Source organism: Maniola jurtina, chromosome 18 (genome assembly GCF_905333055.1).
Source record: "Maniola jurtina chromosome 18, ilManJurt1.1, whole genome shotgun sequence".
Taxonomy (NCBI): Eukaryota; Metazoa; Arthropoda; class Insecta; order Lepidoptera; family Nymphalidae; genus Maniola; species Maniola jurtina.
In genome coordinates, this window is record NC_060046.1 from 6,151,496 (window position 1) to 6,175,272 (window position 23,777).

At 35.7% G+C, this 23,777-nt stretch overlaps 1 protein-coding gene across 1 annotated transcript in view; it reads right to left on the minus strand.

Moving 5' to 3' along the window:
* Nucleotides 1-23,777, minus strand: part of LOC123874438 — an 83,471-nt gene that overhangs the window by 35,518 nt on the left and 24,176 nt on the right. Inside the window, exons 14-16 of the mRNA XM_045919766.1 lie at nucleotides 23,146-23,274; nucleotides 22,528-22,615; nucleotides 16,498-16,608 (exon numbers count right to left, since the gene is read on the minus strand). Coding sequence (XP_045775722.1) covers nucleotides 16,498-16,608; nucleotides 22,528-22,615; nucleotides 23,146-23,274 — 328 coding nt within the window. The remainder of the gene's footprint in view (nucleotides 1-16,497; nucleotides 16,609-22,527; nucleotides 22,616-23,145; nucleotides 23,275-23,777) is intronic.

Here is a 23,777-nt window from a genome sequence, read left to right on the forward strand (position 1 = left end):
TAGCGATAAGGCCGCCTTTGGATGCTATCTTAGTTATAGTTTATATACAGAGTGACCGTTTGTTCAATGCATTCTTAGAAAGAAGCTATCATAGAGATCTTTGAAACCAATCAAACAAGAGATGAAACCACTGGTTTTCAAATTATGGATTTTTTTTGGAATTTTTCTGACTTGTTATCGAATTCCATAAAAACACTAAGAGAGCACCTACGAAATGATCTACTTTTCTGAAATGCCTCTGTTTTCTGTTCTCTTAACTAATGAATGATTAACTAACTGCCCCTAAATATTCAGATAGCACCAGTGACGGATTAAGGCTACTTGATGCCCTAAGCAATCCACGCCTGTGGGCCCCCCTATCCGTATGTCAACTAGAATCGGTCTATAAACCTTTACCGCCTAAAAATATTAGTTTTTTGTAAAATAAGAAGCTGAGATGTAACGTACTTTAGAAGTGGAGTAGGTGCGAAAACAATAAAAACCTAAGCATAATTTATTTATTAATTGAAATGCGCCTTGCGGCTTTTGGGGGCATTCGAATTGTCGAATGCATAAGCGGGCAGCGAGTGGGCTAGCGGGAGTGGGGTTATGACTCTAGGTCGGACTCTAATCTCTATGTCAACCTAAAACGCGCGAATTTTCAAGTTAGTCCTAGAAACTTTTTTTGGTGTGGTTTTTGGTGACGTGAGAGTGAGACGTGATGCCCTAAGGACGGATTTTTTTGTGCTCCTTCTGGTGCCCCCTCAGACGTGATGCCCTAGGCAATTGCTTAATTTGATTAAGGGTTAATCCGTCACTGGATAGCACAAATTTTTGCTTCTTACTGGAGTAGCAATAATATGCGCCATGCAAAATGAATTCAAATGATTTAGGCCTCATTTACACAAGAGCTTTTGTAACGTCCGCTAAAAAAGCGTCCAAATAGAATAAATGTATTCCCAAGTAGATATATATTCACACGTCAACGGTTTTTTTACGTGTGAACAGATACTTGGCAGTTGCATGCAGACGAAGTCGCGAGCAAAAGCTAGTTCGGGATAAGATCAAATCGATCCATGTAACCTTCAAAGTGTGCGTTAAAATTGGGCAGCTACAATTTTTGATAGGTAGGTACATGCATTGCTCGTCATAGAACAATTATCATTATTCACTAGCTGATGCCCGCGACTTCGCCCGCGTGGATTTAGGTTTTTTGAAATTCCGTGGGAACTCTTTGATTTTCCGGGATAAAAAGTAGCCTATGTGCTAATCCAGGATATTATCTATCTCCATTCCAAATTTCAGCCAAATCCGTCCAGTAGTTATTGCGTGAAGGAGTAACAAACACACACACACACACACATACAAACTTTCGCCTATATAATATTAGTGTGATTCGTCGTAATAGGTAAGTATTTTTTTTTAACGGACGTTAAAAAGCTCGTGTAAATGAGGCATTAATGTCTGTAAGCCCTATTAACCTACCTCTAGCTACCTACCTACTAGTAAATAATCACCTATTCACATTACTCGTCGTCGTTGTCTTCACAGATCGTATCACTACAATTATAATAATTTACACTAGACCATCTTCTGCTAATTAACTCAATATTCGGGGCATGACTTCGTGATGACACGCATTCTTTGGCTTCTAACATTTAACTATTTAGTTAGTTAAGTAACTCCTAAAATAACATTGAAGGACTATTTTATTTACAATAACTTTTTATAGTTATCAATTTATTCTCAGATTATAGTTAGAATAAAGTATAGGTAATCTGAGAATAAGTTGGTATTCAACTTATTACCTAAGTATCTGCCTTTTTTTTACCTATTAGGTACGTTTTTTACATTATAATCACACTAATATTATAAAGGCGAAAGTTTGTGTGTATGTGTGTGTATATGTTTGTTACTCCTTCACTTAAAACACACACATAGGCTACTTTTCATCCCGGAAAATCAAAGAGTTCCCACGGGATTTTTCAAAACCTAATTCCACGCGGACGAAGTCGCGGGCATCAGCTAGTAAGTCTTAAAATACAATGTAAGTAAATGATTTCATCATAATGTGGGGTTCTACGAGTAGCTATACCATACCTACTCTAAGCCAATTTTTATATGCATCACATACTTCAAATTTTTTATTACAACCTGAAATAAACTCAAGGGAATTTGTTTTAGGTTTAACAAAAAAATAACAGAAAAGGGACGAGAATATCTTGGCCTTAACAACGTAACAGTTATTTTGGTAGAACGGTTCAACGTAAAGTAGGTCAGTAGCATATGGCAGGAATCTATCATCGGAGGTGTTGCGACATAAGCCAGTGCCACGAATTTGTGAAACACGATACGCAAGGTTATAAAGATTAAATACGAGACCTTAGGCGAATTTTGCTAAGGAGTCCATTATTGAGGTAGTTTTATTAGTCTAGCTTTAGATGGTCGGAGTCTTTGCCGGCAAACAATAATAATATTAATAATAGCCAACAAAAGTTAGGCTCCATTGAAATATAGAAAGGGAGAGAAAAATAGAGGCAGCAAATATAATGAATAAGCAAATGGAAATATTAGGTTGGGTCAAAAAAAGCAGTGTTATATTAGTTATAAATAAAAACAGGTAGATGTATTAAGAGTCATCATTTTTTAATAATTTGGCTCTGTAAATTTATCAAAATGGCAAGGGGCTTGAATCTTAAAAGTGTGTGACTCCGCACTTGGCCAGTGTGAGGACTATGACCAAAACCCTTTTCATTCTGAAAGTACACCTGTACTCAGTAGTAGACCAGCGGTGATTGGATGATATTAATGATGAATTATGAAAAGCTAAGTCTGGAAGGAAGTAAAGGAATATCCTGGCAAATTCCTTTTACTGCCCAGTCTAACTTAGATGTACCTAATCAAACAAACCTATTGACACAAAAATTTGAAAACTAAAGCCTACAATTGTCTTAATAAACGCTAAAATCTTATAGTAAAATTGTTCTTGTATAGCTTGGTATATTTTACTGTTGTAGTACATTTATATTCATGGACTCTGAATTTTTCCTCTTTCTTTTGACATCTCACTCGATACAATAGTAAAAAAAAATTCTTGAAGATCCCTACATTTTTTGATATAACATCTGTCATTAGGTCAATTTTTTCCATATAAAATATAGCCTGTCATCAGACTTTTACAACAAATCAATTGACACCTCATTCTTCCAAATTGGCTCAGTAGTTTAGGTGCTGCGGTACAATACACAGAATCTGGATACAAACATACATACATACACAGACTGCTAAAATCATAACCCTTCCTTTTGGCTTTGCTGTAGTCGTGTAAAAACTCAAAGAAACAGTAGCACGAAAAAATCTAACTAAGATAAACCTCCATTCTTATCTGAAGTAACTCAAAACATTTAAGTACTTGTATGTAAATGTTTTAAACCAGTGATAATTTTCACACAATTACAAGATAAGTAAATACCTACCTAACTACTTAAAATATTGAAAAATCTAAAATTTTCCATGATGGTAAGTTGAATTTTGCACTGCTAACTAAAAAATATTATAATGGCAGCAAAATTGTTCATGATTTTGCTTGTATTTTCAATGATAGCTACTTAGTTATTACCTAATTATTATTGGTAACTGTTTATTTAAGTGATTGCATTTATGTTACGCTGACTATGCTGAAATGTTCATATTGTGTATATATATAAAATATAGGTACACCATAATTAAATACTTACTTAATAATAATTCTGTATAAATCTTGAAAATGGTAAGATAATTGATTTTTGTTATACTTAGTTAGGGTTTGCTATACAATTGCAAACTATGTAGTTTGGCATACCATAGCAGATAGCTATTGATCCAGTTGTTATCAATATAATAGATAAAATTAGATAAGATATATCCAAAGGTGTTACTGCAGTACTGATTCTACTGTCATGTAGTTAGATAAACTATAGGTATTATTATGATAGGTATATATTAAAATACTTGTTAGTTTACTATAAATGTAAGTTGGTTTTTCCTAGCTTATATAAGTGATCCTTCTCACCAAAATAAAATAAAACAAGTTAATTAATGACATTATGACAGTTTTTATATGGAAAATCATGTTTACTTTTTACTTTACTTACTTAGGTTACTAACTTTTTTCAGTTTTTAGGGTCCTGTACCCCAAAAAGACAAAAGGAACCCTTATAGGATCACTTTGTTGTTTGTCTGTCTGTCCGCCTGTCCATATTTATCAATAATGGGACAAGGATCAAGTTTTAACACTACTTTGACACTGTTTTAGCATTTAAATCATCATGATTAAAAATTATAAAATTATAAAATTACAAATGCACATTATTCTTACCTACCCACTAGATTAAGTACTATGTACCTACATTACCAATTTGTCATTATGCTGGTTTCTATAATTTTATTTTTATTGTATAGCTATAATTAATAAACTCAGTGCCCGGTAAAACCAACTGTGGTTTTTGTGGCGCTGACTGTAATAAAAACTCTCTGTATATTTTAAATGTAAATAATAATAAATAAATAAATAAATAAAATGAGTGGTATCCATTATAAATATAGGTGATGCCAGATGTACTCACGTGACTAATCTAAGCAAGCCTGAGTAGTTTCAAACCATTTTCCAAAAAAAAAAGTACCAAGGTATGAAAGCATGTAAAGTAAAGAATATGTGTAAGACTTCTTACCATTGGAATTTTATGACTTTGTTTTCAGACCTTAGCTCACTGAACTATGGAAGCAAATAAAATATACTTAACATTATTAGCAGTGCATAATTATAACTAAGTAAAGTGCACACAAAACAAGTAGTCCTATCTGAACACGAGGCATTTTGTACAAATGTAGTCATATGACTACATTTGTACAAAAACCAATCGCACCCTGGCTTTAATCTTTAGTCTATGACTGCAAATCACCATGTTGCATCTACAGATTGGACTACACTTGTTTTACATTCACTATACTTAAGTATAACTTGATAGGTTAATTTTAATGCTTGCAGAGAAGAAAATTCAATTTGTAATAATTACCAAGTTTTACGTATGGTCAAAAGTCCTTTAGGCACCTTCCTTCCACCTACATCAGGGATCACTGAAAATCGGTCACTAAAGCTCCTCTTTACTTCAGGTGCACCCTTGTATCTTGTATCTCTAAAAGACTTTCCAACAAAGCTGTCATGTCTTCCCAATCCAAAGTCATTTTGCCCACTTGGTTCAGTGTTTAAGGAGTTTCTAAAAGAAGGTTTACTTCGCTTCTTCTTTCTCAAGATAGGAACATCTGCAACATCACATTCTGCTGTCTCACGGCTCTTATTGTACCCGGTTTCGCGATCATTAAAACCTTGTACGAAACAGAGCATAATGTCCTCAGGATATGATTCCTTCATTTAGAAGGTCATGCCCACTATTCAACTCAAAAAACTTGTTCAATGAGGCCACTCAGTAAACACTATTCACTAAACTTTCGTCATTCGATCGAACCACCTCGAGTAAAACTTTCTAACACAATTCACACTTAATACTGTAAATTTTAACGTCACTTTTCTCCCTACAGCATTTTATAGGATTAGATAATTGAAGGAATATCTGATATAATCCGGTAAATCCAAAATTTTCATTTATTTTACCAAAGTTTATCAATGTTTTTCGTAAAATCGTGCCAGCCGCCAAACGAAATTGACGTTTCATTAAAATGACATATTTATATCGTTCGGTAATCGGTATTCACAAAGATAAGTTCCGTTCGAAAACACACATTTCTCGTACAACTTGGTACAGCTGTTGACGAAAAAGGACTAATATCGCTGAGCCGAACCGCGGACGGTGTCGACGCCGGCTAGCACACGCCTGCCCCCGCCCTACTCTTATTGGGTTCAGCGCAGACTGACGGACGCGGCGTTCGGCAAAACGCAAAATAAACGCGGTGAAAGGAAATGTTACACGCGTGTGTTAAATATTTATATAGCTACCTACCCACGCATCCACGCACCTCATATTAATATAACTATTAAGACTTATATTCATAACTCTATACTGGTCTAAATTCTGTCCATAATGCCATTACCATTTATATATTACCACATATTACTTAGAATGAAGGAACAACGTTTTATCGCGTGCCTATTTCGATCAATAAAAACGGGAAACTTAAGCTTAATGGTGGGATCACCAGGGTTACCGGAATCCACAGCAAAGGTTCCGCGGTAAATGGAAATGGTATTCGCTTCGAATACCTATATATCTTTTTAATAAATTAGGTAGGTAGGTACGCGCTTTTGGAAATCATTTGAAGGCCGTTTGCTTAACGTACTAAGTATGTGGGTAGATAAATTGAAAGCTGAAGTACGGTACTAGGTAGTAGGTACTTATACTTAGTTTTAGATGACTACAACTAGCTGCGGCTGATACCAGTTAGTTAAACTTTTAGGTGTATCGATTTAATTCGACTAAAATAGACTATACTTACGCTAGAAGACACTTCGTTATCCCTTCATTCAGCATCACCTACTCGGCCTTCATTCAGAACCTCCTTGGCTTCACGCTTTACCAAAACACAGGCAGCCCAAACTGCGTTGCGTTGAAGTGGTAAGGTTTCGTTCTGGGCTCAATCCATTAATCATTGGCCAAAAAGCTCATCATTTAACACAGGTAGGTCCATGTAGAAGTTTATTTCGTAGAAGTACGTAGGTACGTAATATGTCTGTATTTTACAACGCAATTTTTATATTTTTGGCAGATTGTTGCTTCCTTGTACAAGAACGAAATGATATCGTACAGTAGTATAAGCGTCACTCAGAAAAGCAGGTATTATTTAAATAAAATATTTTTATCGAACTATTGGAATGTCCTCCCAAACCCTACGCAAAATCACAGGTTTAATGCGTAGAGGTTATCCGAGAGATTTAATCTTAAAACATTAATATGATTTACTTAATTAGAGCGTGATTGCTATCACAACATATTTTAATTATCCAGTTCACAATCCAATGAGCCAAATATAGATTTTATCAAACTACCTTCATTAGATAAATTAATAATTTTATATTATTGTGACAATTCAAATAAATTTTTAAAGTAACCTTACAGTAGGTAGGTACCTACGTCAACGTGAGTTGTGTTCGGGGAAATCTGCGCAAACGTCCCTCAAAATATTTATATTCCTGAAAAATAATTACCTAAACATGTTGTCAGTGTGAAAAAGTGCTTCGCGTCGGTTAGGTAAGTACCTACTTACTGATTAGTTCAATTTTAAAAGAGCATTTTTCAATTTTGAAAAACGAATACGTGATATGTCAGATTTTTACTTAAATCATTAGCTACTTAGTTACTCGCAGGTAAGGCTGTTTTTAACCCCCGACCCAAAATGAGGGGTGTTATAAGTTTGACTTGTGTATCTGTGTATCTGTCTGTGGCATCGTAGCTCCTAAACTAATGAACCGATTTTAATTCAGTTTTTTTTGTTTGAAAGGTGGCTTGATCGAGAGTGTTTTTAGCTATAATCCAAGAAAATCGGTTCAGTCGTTTGAAAGTTATCAGCTCTTTTCTAATTACTGTAACCTTCACTTGTCGGGGGTGTTATAAATTTTTAATTTACACTTGTTAAACAGTCAAGTAGATACTTAGGATACATTAAAACTTTTGTTATCTTTTTGCGTAGGTACGAGCACTTACAATTCAATTCATAAAAGTGAATCGAGTGAAAAAAACTATTTCATTCAATGCTATCCACTTCGAGTGTTTACTATGAAACGTAAAAACAATAGCCAAATGACGTCAGTACCTAATGGCGACGCAATATGTTTAACTGAGGGCGTGGCGGATTTAGACTGAAATTTTTGGCAATCAGCCCGCAATTGTATCAACATTGTCACCTGATAATGCTAAGTTCGCATCTTTTCAAAACATAAGACAAGGTGGCACAGTTTTATTTACAATAGGAATTAGGAAGGTACCTACTTATTATACGTAGGTACGCGTCACACTGGAAAATAGGTATTACTGTTAATTTAACAAATAATTGTCATGCCCTTCCAAAACTTGCGCGAGTAACGCAGGCCACAACGCCACACAACGCATAGAGGTTTATCTAAAGATCTAATCTAATGGCAAAATAAATTATTTATTTTGAGCTCGATTTCTGTCACAACATATTGTATAATAAAATAATCCAGTTCACGATCTAAACTCCGGAGGTATTCAATAAGTCTCAGAGGGAGACTCCAGTAAAAACCGTTAAAACAGTCGTATAATTTATAGGTACAAATTCTTTCGAGATTGGCTTTCTCGCAACAGATCGTTAAGTGTGTCATTATCTCTGCTCGGGATATATATAACAAATAAATCTATTGTTGTTAATCAAGGCCTATACCGAAATACAAAAGACTTTTAAAACAACAGAAAAGTTCAAAGCCTCGAAATGAGTTCATAATAGTTGTTATCTGTAGCCGAGTGGTAGGCAAAAATGGAAAAGTTTTCAGGAGGACATAAATTAAAAACTTTTTTACTAGCACAAGCATTAATTTTTTAGAGATCCTTACCTCGATGGAAAAAATTGAAGTTTACAGGAAAATCCTTATCTATAGGAGCATTTAGTTATAGATCCGTCAGCATGTCTGTGTGTTAAAGCTTAAAAGCTTCGAAAATTACTTTTATTTTCTACTAGCTGATGCCCGCGACTTCGTTCGCGTGGATGTAGTTTTTTAAAAATCCCGTGGGAACTCTTCGATTTTCCGGGATAAAAAGTAGCCTATGTGCTAATCCAGAATATAATCTATCTCCATTCTAAATATCAGCCCAATCCGTCCAGTAGTTTTTGCGTGAAGGAGTAACAAACATACACACACACACACATACAAACTTTTGCCTTTATAATATTAGTGTGATCAGTAGGGTAAGGTTATAAAAAATCAAAATCGGCCAAAATCGTTAAAAATATAACTCTATCATTCATTTCCTTACGTCTTACTTCTCATTTCTTAGCTAGGTACTAAACTAAGTGTAAGTGGATAGGTACTAAACTATTTTCATGCTAGACCATTACGAGAACGAGGAAATGGATGTTTCCAAAACTGGGTCGCGCTATCAAAGAGGTGTTTTGTTATAATGTCCCCATTCGCAACGAAGCATGGTCCAACACAGAGAGATGTCATAATATTGCCTACTAGAGGAGCAATCTTCCACATCAGGTGACAAAAGTGCTCGCACAAAAAATACCAAGCTCAAAGCGAATAAACATTTAAAGAAATCATGTCAATACGAAGTTAACCAGGACCACAACAAAGGAAATTCAGATTTTCTTTCAATTAGCTATGTTTTTTAGGATGAAAATTTAACACGTTCACTGTAGACTCTAGTCTATATAATTCTTTCCTACTAAGGTAGGCATAGGTACCATACGTCGCAAGTATACGATTTGATGGATGTAGATTGTCGGTGAAGTGCCAGCGTTATCAAAACACTGGTGCACTCTCGTTTCTATAGAGCTGTCACGTAGGTGCGTAGTAGGTTTATATTACTGTCACTATAAAATATTGAGAGAAACAAAAATTACCCAAAAATCACAATAAAAATCGGTCAAGTGCGTGTCGGACGAAGGGCTCTGTGCTATCGTAAAATAAATAACTCGTTTTAATTTTTTTTAATGTCATCACAGCCATTTTAATTTTTTATTATTTGTTGTTGTAGCTACAATAGAAATACACATTTTGTGATTTTATCTCTAGCTATTATGGTTCACGAGATACAAGTCCGCTGAGTGACGGACGGATAGCGGATCTCGTTGGCATCCCAAAAAGGCTATTGTACACACAATGTTCTTGTCCACTAGTAAGGTTCAAGCCATTTTGCGAGACATTGCACGATCTAGTAATATGATACCTCTCTGCTCCACTCCAACACCAATGAAATGACGCTTGACTGAATCCAGTCGTCATTCATGGATGATCGGACCGAGCTGAATGTTCGTGTGTTGGATATTAACTGACCTATACCGCCCTACATACTGTATAAGGTGTACCTGGTTAGTTTAAAAAATAAGACCTAGGTGGTAGTAAGAAGGTACGTTACTAATTAATAGGAAAAGCCATGACGTCACTACCCATACCAATATCACTGTCATCACTATAAAATAAGTCCCTTTACCAAGATCACCCACTAGGTAGACATACGACATCAAACGAGTTGTAGGGAGCCGCTGGATTCAGGCGGCGCAAGACCGTGGCGTGTGGAGGAGACACTATGTCCAGGAGTGGACGTCTATCGGTGGATAATGCTAATGATGAACTATAAATTAGTTGATTATAGTCCCAGAATCGACTTCGATAGGAATTGCCAGTTGGTATCCAAGTGGACCGTGGAATGTTTCCTTGATTAGAGCGCATTAGAGCCCGTATGCGTTGTTAGTCTATTGAATATTGCAGTGGTACCAACAAGTATTATCTTTCACTTTACAAACAACAAACAAAAGCACTTGTTTGTGCGGTTGCATTGTTCGTGTTCACGGCCACATATAATATGTAACCTTTATCAGTTTTTCCTAATTATAAATAGAGGTAGGTAGATAGGTATGTTATTTGCCTAGTCGCATCCGATACCCGAAACCCTGTGACGCCTCATACCTGGCGCGGACAGTGAACTGAGTTTTTAGCGGGTATCCTGTGGCAATGCCAGTGGCTCGCACGTCCACATACCCGCTTTTGTGCAGGATAGGTAAGTGCATTTTCCTCAGCGAAAAAAAAGGTAGGTGTATTATGTACAGAGGATTAAAAATGTTTTTCTAACCGAATTTCGTCATGGATCCCATTTCTTAAGGGAGACTAGCCAATGACACAGAAGATAATTAATTATTGTATGATGCACAAACTACAAAGTATGTGTGCAAACACTGGTTCGCTCTCATTCTCAAAATCCGATGGGCTGGCAATTTGACACGACCGGAGAGAAAGCAGGCGCGGCTCAGGACGAACAGATTTACAAGGCACGGGCTCTTTTGGGGGTGTAATACGTAATATTATATAATATCACCAATTTCCCAATTCTGGGCTTCAAGAGGAGGAGGTTTTAGGTCTAGGTACATAATAAGGCTATACCGCTATTGCTCGTGACCTTGCGTCCCAATCCCAAACTGTTGCTCGTTCTACCTCAGGTTTTTTCTCTGTCAAGTTAGCCCTAGGGTGGTTGCAGTCTCAGCTGATGGTACTACCTAAGTGACGATGCAGTCTAAGATAGGATCGAGCTAACTTGATCGGTTTATACGTGAAACCGTATTAAAATCTTAGCACGTAGCACGGCTTTGCCGGTAGATAGGTTGCGGAACTAGTCACGACCAAAACCTCCCACCAGATTAGACTTGAGCCTTCTAGAGTTAAAAAATACATTATAGCCCTTGCTAATCGAACCCAGGACTTGCTACTTATAACACCACAGTGGTCAACACGAGCCGCCAAGGGAAATCGTCGAAAATAAAACGCCGAACGCGATTTGCTATAACTCTAACGTCATCTGTTAGTGCACATGTTATTAGATAAATCTGTATCTTGGCCGTTGCCCATAGAACGTAACGGATAGTAATCGTTTCCAGATACCCAGGGCAATGTGTTTCTCTTGGCCTAAACCTCACCTTCTTTCCAGTAATTAAACAATTGCCGTAATTAATTTATTATTTTCCAATGTGTTTTTCTTGGCCTAAATATATGCTTATTCCAGTAGATACAGCGATTAGTTATTACTTTTAAAATAAATATAAACTCACGCTTTTTAACCGACTTCAAAAAAGGAGGAGGTTCTCAATTCGTCAGAATCTTTTTTTTAATGTATGTTCCCCGATTGCTCAAAGACGCCTGGACAGATGTTAATTTTTTTTTGTTTGAAAGGTTATACTTTACAGGTGGTCCCATATAAATTATGTGAAGATCTAATGAATATCTTCGGAGATTGGGAACAGATCCTCAATGGATAATAGCAAATTGCTTGCGATCAGTGTAATAGTTTAGTAAACAGTAGGGTTTAACTGGGCTTAGCATACTATTATAGTAGTGGGCCACTAAAAATTGTAAAATAAAAAAAATTCAAAAGAAAAATAAAACCGACATCAATACGTATACTCTTGACTCCCGATCACTGATAATATTGGAAACCCGAAAAATTCTTCAACGGTAGGGTTGCTAGAACGAAATTACTGCGACCATCGAAGATCCAATTTATTGAGCTTTCAACCAGACCAGAAGCAGGTAGAAACTCTATAATTATGTAGAAGTTAACATGAAATTAACTATGTACTATGTACCATAGCTATGTACATAGTTTATTGTAATTTTGATTAGGCATGGTTTGAGCTGAGGTGTGTTTTAATATATTATAATACGTATAAGTTCATCTATTGTTGGTACCTACTAATTAAATACCTTTAAATAACTAGATTATAATTACTATAACAAAGACCTATACAGACCTTTGTTATAGTTATGAAGGTCCTCTTATAAGGAAAGGGCATTATTAATGCTTGAATACATATTAAGATAAAATCTGAGCTATTTGCAGTTAGCAATTGCATGTCCATTCCACATAAACAAACATGTGCAAATTAGGTAGGTACCTACCGACTAAGCGACTGTTATACCAGTGACTAATGACCTGATATTTATTGTATTTGTGTATAGCGTGCAAGTTTGTAATAATTTCCTATGATTAATTTATTCATACCAACCTGTTAACTGAAATAACTTACTTACACGTGGCAAAGTTCGTGCGAATTTCTCTCCAAGGTAAATCTATGGAAACTGTATATTATTCTATAGATTAGACCCGAAGGTTCTATTTTATTATAGTCGACTGCTCAATAATTGCTCAAGTTTAAAGATTATTCAAGTAATATCTCTATGTTTTTGCTCCGAAGTGAGCTGCAGCATTGACTCAATAGGAATTCTTTATTTTGTTAGTCGGTAAAAGGATGAGCCGAAACTTCATAAATTAAAAAGCGCTTCTATTAAAAATACCTAACCCTATTTTGACTTTTACTTAGGGGGTTGCCACGATACTAAATGTGTGTTGTGTTGTTCTGAAGAAAATATAAAAAATTGACTTTACACTTTAACGTAAGATTTTTAATAAATTTATCACCTCTTATCTCCCAAAGCCACCATGATCCGAACTTCATAGTCCCTGATCCTGATCGTTCCTCGTGTTGGGGCCAATACGCAGAGAAACTTTCAGCCTTTATAAAATAACGAATTTCTGGCACGCGCTGGCTCTTAGACCAACTCATTAAAAGTACAATCTACACATTGTAAGTATTGAGTTATAAAAGGGAGTATTATTTTTATATATACGTTAAGAGAAAACGTACCTATTACAAATGGTGGTTCTTTATTTTATCATTTATTACTTATTTATTTGTTTATAAAGAATATTACACCATAATCATACTCTTGTTATTACGATTCTGGTATAAAATATAAACTCTCTTGTATAAAGTATTAAATAAAGGGAACATGAGTAGATATCAAGTGCAGAATGGCAGCTAAGGAAATATACCTACATGTCAAAATTAACATACCCTCTTCTCCATAGGTGAGTATCTGCCGAAAGACTCCTCCTACTCTTAATCCAGGCCCTTCTTATAGTAGCTAAAGGAAGACTATCCCTTCTTATCGCCCATCGCTCCCTAAATCCAACCACTCGTTGAAGCAAATCCTTATCACTTTCCATTCGGCTCTTCCATTTGACCGCGGACACAGTTACATTGACTACGGAATGCCAGTTTATATCGTGTATCATTACTCCACTAGAATTAGATAGTATACACAAAACTAAACCCTTTGTTTTTATAAATTGCCAACGAAATTAATTATCCTAAAAAAATCAGTGCACCTCCAACCATTGAGTCTAAACTTGAGATTTTGCATTGGTGTAGGTTCTCTCTAATACCGGAAGGATTTTCCGAAATTCCGGGTTTTAATGGCTGTCGAATTGGCGGCAAAAAACTTGTTATCTGTAAAAAGTTTGAGATAAATATTTTTCAGATTTTTCCACAAAAGAGTACCTATCACTTCTAGCCTTCTCAATAAATTAGCTAAAGTCAATAAAAGTAACTAAATTTTAACCTGATATATCCTCGAGAATAAATATAAAGGTACCCGACCTTTAGGAATGGGATTTCCTCATATTTAATAAAAATAAGTGTCTCGTTTTACTTTTCGAGTAAGTAATGGAACATTAAACAGAAAAGTTCATTTAGGCAATCCGTAAGTTGAGTTTGTAATTCTCCTACAACAATAATTAATTTATTAAACTGTAGTTAAACCTATAAAAATGTACATCAAAAACCTGTTTTTACTTAGTTGGCAATTTTTAAAACTCAAAGTTTGCACAATAACATATTTCCCGTATAATATACGTTGAAAAACCCGCACTAACTAAAACTGCTAAGTTAACCTCGGCACAATCATGTTATCATGCATCTTTACCTGCTTCTTACGAGTATTTACTTATAGATAATAGGCACGATGTAAACAGATGGGTGGTGTATGTAAGGCCTTTAAAACTCTTGATTTATTGTATGTAATTTAGGTAGAATTCCTAAAAAGTGAGCATTGGGATGTACATAATGTTAATGTTTTTCAGTGTTAAATACCTAAGCCAGGATTATTTCGAATCTGGTTGTCATTAAAACGATGAAATTCATCATCAGAAAACTTCTATTATTTCATTATTTATCTAGGTACATAACCTAAGATCTCAGATTTGCGATATCGATTCGCAAATCCTGAAACCACTCTTTCATGGACTGATAGGTTGATACCTTCTTGTTATTTTTGCTTTGAAGGTCTAGGTCCTAGGAAAATATCGTGAGAAAGCCAGCATGTTTGAGAGTTCTCCACAACAATGTTTTAAAAAGTGTGTGAAGACTGCTAATTAATTTGACCAGCGTGGTGGACTACAGTCTACAATATAATATAGCCTAAACTCTTCTCATTTTGAGACAACCCGTACACAGCAGTGTGTCGGAGAAGGGTTTAGTACTTTAGGCGACTAGTTATTATTGTAGGATCAAGTGTTGTTGGAACTTTCGATTTATACATAATATAGGTAACTGTACCTACTTAAATAACCTGATATCGATTCATGAAAGTTTCAGGCTCCAAAACTTGTAGATTTTCAGACCCTCAATTCGTATCAAAAAAAAAAACCTTTACAGTTTACAGACATAGACTAAGGTACTTATCCAATCACTTACTAAACTTATTTGTCCTGTGAAACAGAGTTGATCACAGTTTAACCTACTTGTTACGAAAACCGACAATGGTAACTTGAAAGGTTTCATTTAAAGACAATCGATTATTTTCACATTGAACGCAGGTACTTGGCGACTGATTTATTCCCGCCAGGCCTTGGGCGGAAAATTTTAAGGGGTGGAAAATTTGAAATTCAAATCGGTAAGTATGATCTGTATGAACAAATATGGCACAGGGCGCTTCTTGTGCTTTTTCACCCCCTTGTTTTATATTATAATTAATATGTACATCATACAAGTAGGTATTCTTACCTACTAGCTTTATACTGTAAGTGTAGATAATATAATTTTGTAAGCCGTAGGCAATATTCTCTTATCACTCGCACGAAATCTCAGGAAATATCACGGCTATAGAAACTTGAAACTTACAGGTTTTACAAAAATCAATCACTAATGTCTTAGTTTCTCGAGGAAACCGAAATTCAGTAGACTTTAATAGGTAGTTAGTTACATAATGAATAATTTATTTAACTTAAATACAAGCATACGTAATTCACGAGTTTCCTACCCTCTGCACTAGGAGAAGTTTTCTTAATTCAAGTACCGAAATCTAACATGTATTATATAATTAAATCGTTGGGTAAAAATAAATAATATACCTAGCTATATGCATATACTTGACATGATATTGTAGCAATAACCTTAAGCTGTCGTTGTGGTCGTTATGTAAAGTGGTCAAATCCAATTATTATTTGACATAATACGCTGTTAGGTAATCATATTGTAGAGGCCTCTTCTAGATACCTATAGTCACTGCAGTCAAAACGCGAGCCAAATCGTGAACTCGGATGCTAGGCATCATGCAGCTTTCCACAGAGCTTTAGGGTCACTTCACGTGAAAACAATAATTGTGAAGTGGCAAGCAGTTGGTAGGTTTTATTTTTCTCGAAAAAGAATTTGTACTTTTTCGTACTCTAAAAGAAAAATTGGTCAAGTGCGAGTCGTACTTGCGCACAAAGGGTTCTGTACACCATAGTACAAGAAATAACACTTTTTATTTGCATGACAATTCATATTTTGTACTAGCGGCAATAGAAATACCTACACACTCCGTGATAATTTTAACTCTATATAACAGTTCATGAGATACAGCCCGCAGACAAACAGACATACAAACAGACATACGGACGAACGGACAGTGGTGGCTTAGTAATAGGGTCCCATTGGCATCCACCGGGTACGGAACCCTAAAAATGTAGGACTTACTGGCTCAAGTAGGTAGGAGTAGGCACACGGAGGTGCCTTCGTGAGCGCTCGGCGTCGCTGCCGTCGCTGGCCTCCTCGAGCCCGACCGCGCTGCTCGACCCGCCAACCGACCTGCAAACCATCCCCTTTACTATTCGCCTCCAGTACATGAATAAAGCAGGGGTTAGCTCCAGCAATGAAGCACTGTACATTATACTGGAGATGAGATTATAGATAAATAGCTACAACAACAATAACAGAGTTTCTAACTTAAGGTGGAAGCGACGGGCCTGCCCGCGAAATTCAAATTTAATTTGGTTTTCGCAATTTGTAGAGGGCTCTCTCCGTCACTCGTTTCCACTCGTTTCATACAATCGTAGTTCCAATTTCATTTGAATATTAAGCAACCAAAGTCCATGAAATTTTGCAGACATATTCTAGAAACTAATATCTATGTCTGTGGTTTTCCAGATTTCTGTTAAAATATTCGGTTTCAAAGTTACGCGGTCTTGAAAATTTCATACAAATCTTTGAGCCCCTGTAATTTTAAAACTACATATTTTTAGAAAAATCTAAAACACCACAGACACAGATATTAGTTTCTAGAATATGTCTGCAAAATTTCATGGACTTTGGTTGCTTAATATTCAAATGAAATTGGAACTACTATTGTATGAAACGAGTGACGGAGAGAGCCCTGTTAATACGACAACGTAGGCTTAAATGTTATTAATTGCGACAATGGCAGTATCATTCTCACAGGTTTGTATAAAAATCTTTACTTGAAAGGGTCCAGTTTAAGAAATTAATTCTAGTTTCGACTAATTTGTGAGAATAGTGTACCTAAAGAGTGTTTTGATACTGTAATAAGCGTCTCTAAGAAACTAGAGCTTAAGAAAATCTTTAAAATGTTTTAATTAATTAGTTAATTACGATAACTTTACTGATTGGTTTTTTATTTGCTCTACAATCAATTTCAGGAGCTTAAAGGCTCCATTCCTTTATTTAAGAAAATGATTAATTTTTAATGCGATCAAGTAAATAGATATCTTCATATCTACTTACTACCTAACGACAGGTATAATATACTTATACCTAGTGTTTTACGGCAAATTAAAAACATCCCAAAATTAAGCGCGCTATAACGAAAACCATGTAAAAGGTCAAAGTTAATAAGAAAGGTGACTCAGCTTAGTACAAAAACAAGTATAATACAAAAGAAAGTTAAAGGAAATTTTCGATCAAAAATTAATTAATTGTATTACCTAGCGCCTCTGCGGTAATATTATAAAAGTGTTAGGTTACAAGGATTGCTTGATTCTTTAATTTTCTTTATCTTATCACAATGTGAAATAGATACCTACTTATGTATCTACGGTGAAAGTAAAAAAGGTCTACTTATGTGGACCTTAGTTAGTAGTAGGTAGGTAAAGCTGGATTTAAGGATCAATTTTAGCTACGAATCACCACTCGCTCGGCAAAACCCAAAAATGACATGTTATGGTAATGGCAAACTAACGTAACATGAAAATAAAATGATCCAGTGGGCATTTATACTGCATCATTTATTTGGAACAGGAAACTTGAAGTGGTTCAAAACTATATTTTAATTCAAGAGTTTATACACTTTATAATTTAATCGGATCCTACTAGGAATCGAGTTAACCAGGGCTGAGCTTACAAGTGAGGCTAATGAAAGCGCGGGTATTATAAACAAGCTAGCTAAATAACATTGCACCGTATGCGACATTTAAAGTGAACTTACACGTAAATGAAAGCAACGACATAGCAAACGCGGGGATTTTTCGACCCACCTCATTTAAACTAAACTGTCTTGTTGAGATTTAAACCGGGTTAGAATAATAGTAATTGGTAAGTGGTGTAAACACAATTATATTACTATAATTTTTAATCTGGACTTAATTATATTTATAACTAGAGGATGCCCGCGGCTTCGCCCGCCTGGATTTCGGTTTTTTAAATCCCGCAGGAACTCTTTTTCTGGGACTGATTTTCCGGGATAAAAAGTAGCCTATGTCCTTCCCCGGGATGTAGCCCATGTCTGTACTATATTTCATCAAAATCGGTTCAGCGGTTGGGCCGTGAAAACGTAGCAGACAGACAGACAGACAGACAGACACACTTTCGCATTTATAATATTAGTATGGATTTAAATTATTATCATTATTTCATACGGACGAAGTCGTGAGCAAAAGCTAGTATAATATATGTCATGGCTGTAAACCAAAATGCGGCTGCGCGTCCATTTCGTGCGTACTGCGTATCTATCCGTTTACAAGAAGTGGCAAAATGGGAAAGCTCAGTGCAATACACGACACAAATCCAAAGAAAGCACAATAAGAATTCCATAGCCCAAATATAATATACAACGCAGCGAAAACAATCAAGAAAACACATAAAAACACCATGTACTGCGTGCACATGCAAATATTATACCTTGGCATTATAAGCCCTCAAAAAGCTGCAAGCAGGAACTAATGGTCGGGATCTATGTGAGATATGAACTCGACACACTCCATGCTCTTCACCTAGAAATAAGGCATAACGCTGGTCTTAAGCCAACTAGGAACTAAACAAATGAACTAAAATGTTGGATATAAACGAACTACCTATTGTGTATGGCAAGTACTCTTACATGAAGATTGACCAAGACCTAAGTACTGCACAGATCGCCATGACAAAACTACTAGTCTTCTCCGTATAAAACACTGCCCTAAGAATACATAAAAAAGTCTTCTACTAATAGAATAGAATAGAATAGATTTTTATTCAAATAAACTTTTACAAGTGCTTTTGAATCGTCAAAATCGTACGTTGGACCTGCGGTTGCAGAATTTCGACAATGAATATTACATGATCATGATGTTGATAATATGAAGACAGTAGAGTTAATTGTTTACTGGCTAGCCAGTGCTTAGTATGCGATCTGCAGGCATGTGGATCACAACCCCTAATCATGTTTCATAATATGGAACACAGCAGCATAACAATATTATTAATTCCAGGGATGGAACAGATAGGTTCGTTACGGGCATTCAATTTGCAATAGAATTGTTCTCTGTTCCTCTCTGTTATTACTAGGATTTACCAATATACCTACAAGGCAGAGATAGCTTGCAGGCTACTTTTTACCCCAAAAAAACGTGGGATTCCGTGGATTTTTTTAAAATTTAAATACACGTGGACGAAGTCGCGGAAATCGTAAAACTCATTTCACTCTGGCTAAAATATGAAAGTAGGTAAATGTATGTTTGAACTTCGAAAATATTATGTCTTTATTAAATGACTCTACAATGAATTACAATTCTCTATGAGTTACAATTGAATTATAAGTAGGTATTGAATACGATAGTTAAAACGCTAAAATACAATTGAATAACGTCGAAAAAGTTACTTTAAGCACAGCGAAATATGTTAGTTAGTAGGTACCTAATAGTCACTCATATAAAGCCTCCAATCTTTGCCGCTTCTCCTGTCACCGAAACTACTCGTAATATAAAATGTATGTTTTACTACTATCTTTCAACTGACACACTCGAATGAAACTTGTACAAAACCCTATTATTAGTCTCTACATTTTAGAATCTAGATGAAACCTACATGAAAAAATACCAAGCTCTCACCTGGGTGGATTCAGTCTATGATAGAAGTGAGCTAACTTGAAGTTATTATGAAAGCTTTATAAGCTACATAATCGATTCGGAATTATCGTCTCTACATTTGACAATACTTGTTACTCGCTATTTACTGGACAAATTTGAATGATGATTACATTACTTATTACGTATTTATTGACTGACCACTCTAATATTATCAGAGAAAACTAGTACCTAATAATTGTGATGATAATTATTTATGATGAAGATTATACATAGCACCTACCTCGTAAGTCAAACAATACAAGTTTGATTTGCAGCGGTATTTATTTGTACGTAAACTTTCGTAATCTAAACTCAGGATTAAGTTACGTCTAAGCAACTAGGGATAACTCATTTAAGTATATCTAAATAATAATGCTATGATGATTTATTAAGATAAAATACTAGTCATGTATAATTATCTAGTATCTAGGTAGTATTACTTACCGAAAAATTCTCTTCAAGCGACTAATGACTTGATATTTTATGTACACTTTTGTTTTATTATTAAATCAGTTTCCTTTTACAATTTCATTCAGTTCATAACGAAAATTCACTGCTTATCTCGTACACCATATTTTCACCTATTAATTAATTACCTATTCATTTATTTAAATAATATCTGTTATTATCGATAGTAAATGACACGTACTAAGTGTGGAATCACTTTTTATTTATTTATGAGTGAAGTGAAGTGTTTTGTGCGTTGTCGAGTCGTTTGTTTTATAAAATGTTAAGCTACCAATGCCGCAAGCGGTAACCTAGGTAGAAAATAACTACTTTGCGTTACAACATTACGATGACTTACAAGTTCATTGGATTATACGAAGATAGATATCCTACATTTATAATCTTATCACGGTTTCTAAATATACAACACCTTCCTAATATTTCTGTTTGTGTAACTAAATATATAGGTACTTAAGTAAGCTTGTTTTCTTTTTAAACGTTTTTTTTTTTTTAACTTAAAGTTAAAGTTGCCCACCCAAGTCTCAAAAATAAATTTCTGTTCCATTTATTTTATGGTTGAACGATTTATAAAATTATAGCACCTGTATACTTATCAATTTTGTTTTTTTTTGGAAATTGTTTAAAAACGTATATTTATTGCAGTATCTTACATATTTTTATTCTTTACTATCTGTTTAGTAACAGAATGAATATATCAAGTTATTGCATTTTAAATTTGCAATATTGATATTTGGTACATAGGAAACTTAACATTAACTTATATTGAAAAATATGGGACATCATACGAATTTTCTATATGCGAAAACCCTTGTGACTTATCTGGAACTAAATACGTTTTGTTAGTTTTAAACCTCACTTTAAATAATTCTATATATCCATAATTTATGGGTTTGAATTTTAATAAGTAATAAGTAATTTTGAATAAATATTAATAAATCACTTGCTGAAAAAACGAGGGAGCACTTGTCTGTAAATGACAGGGTGCGAAATTACGATAAACATAATCACATCACTATTAACTTGTTTGGTTAATTCATTGAACAATATCCCAGCAAAACCATATTTTACTCTCTACTTCCCTTTAATTCACTGTACCAATCACTTTTATACTGTACCGATCCCCAACAACCAGGAGACCTGTCATCTGGGCTGACTATTGCTTTTATTGGAAAACACTCCATAGAATGAAGATGATAAAGCTTAAATTGGCGTGAGGGATTTCCATCGGGATAGAAACATGCGCAGTGGTGCATTGCGCATAATATTGATTGCTATCCAAATGTGATAGGAGAAATGGCGGCAATTTAATTTTCATAATGATTTTCAAAAATATGTGAACGTATTTAGTTGATAGTTGGGCGGCTAGGCGGCCAACGTGATGTTCTTCTCCGATGCACAACACCGAGTCAGGTCTGGGAATAATGGGATACCACATATCTATGTGGGATACGTACTCGTATCACTATATGCGGCGCGGCGTTCGTGTCGTACTAATAAGACACGGCGTAGTATCGTGCTACGGCGTAGTGTCGTGCCGTGCTACGGTGCAGCACCGGAGCCGTGACGCTCACGCGCCCGGGCTAATTTTTTTCTTACACACACACAAACACGCACGCACGCACGCACGCACGCACGCACGCACGCACGCACGCACACACACACACACACACACACACACACACACACACACACACTTGGAAAGGATTTTCCAAGGGCCGGGCGTTTGAAATTTGTAAAGTCGGCGCGGATAAAGTCGCGAGCATAAGTTAGCAATATTATAGAAAAAGAAGTGTTTCGTTAAGCCGGAGAAATGTGGGAAAAATGATTGCAGTAATGGAGCGAGGCACATGATTTTTTTTTTAAAACAATGCAAAGCAAAACGACAACATATTTATACATAAGATAATTAATAAGTACATACTTAATAACAAGCTCTGGTATGGCTCCAACGGAAGCTGAAACTTGCAAGGAACGTCGAGCTGATACTGGCATATCCAAGAAGTCCAAATCTAAGACAAGTTTAGTAATTTATGCACGTCTGCAGCATAAGGCTATCTGAGCTACTCGTATTTGATGACATCTAAAAAAGCTTGGTTCCGGGTTCGATTGCCAGCTGCGAATTTGGGAATCTATAATTTCTAAATTGCTACTATACCTACCGTACTGCAAAAGCTTGAGTGCCATCGTATTGGGCTATGAGAGTGAGGGAATAGAGGTGCACATTACATTATTTGGTTAGGTACACACTTGTGTACTATGATATCTCCTGCGTAGATGGTTAATCTCTGTGGAGATTAATATAATAATTACAATCAAATGTTATGTATATTATATTATGTAATGTAATAAATACGGCATAATATTATATTTCGAATCGTTGAAAAGAGCAACCGACGAGTTTCTTGCTGGTTCTTCTCGGTAGACAAGGCATTCCGAACTAGTGGTAGATGCATTTTCATGAAGATGTAGATTCAAAAGTAGATACCAGTATCTAGTAATGATTGAGTAAAAAATACATATTTCTATAGTCCATACTTACCATGATCAATAATTGTACAAAGACCGGCATCTGACACCGATCTGCCCCGATTTCGGAGGCGGAGCTGATCCCTCCTGAAGAAGCCCCAGTGCCATGCTACGGACGTACGAAGCGCCCGGTTAAACCTATGATGATAAGTCGGGAGGATAACATATCCATACTTAATATTAAAATACTTAATTTCGAAAGTATGTCTGTCTTTCGCTAGCTTTTCCCGGCCCGACAGTTTAACCGATTTTGATGAAATTGGGTACAGAGTTAGCTTACATCCCGGGGACGGACATAGGCTTCTTTTTATCCTGAAAAATCAAAGAGTTCCCACGGGATTTTTATAAAAACCTAAATCCACGCAGATGAAGTCGCGGGCATCATCTAGTCCCGTCCTTTTTCTAAAGAGCGGGTATCTTCAAAAGTATTATAGTTTTGAATAATCGCCAAAAAACGTAGGAAGTTTCAAAAATTGATCTTTCTAAAGAATTGAATAAAACCAAGGATTTTAGTTTGGTCCGAAGTAGAAAACTTCTTTAGAAAAATCAGTTTTTAGGGTTCCGTACCCGAAGGGTGCCAACGGGACCCTATTACTGAGCCTCCGCTGTCCGTCTGTTTATCTGTTAGCGGGCTGTATCTCGTGA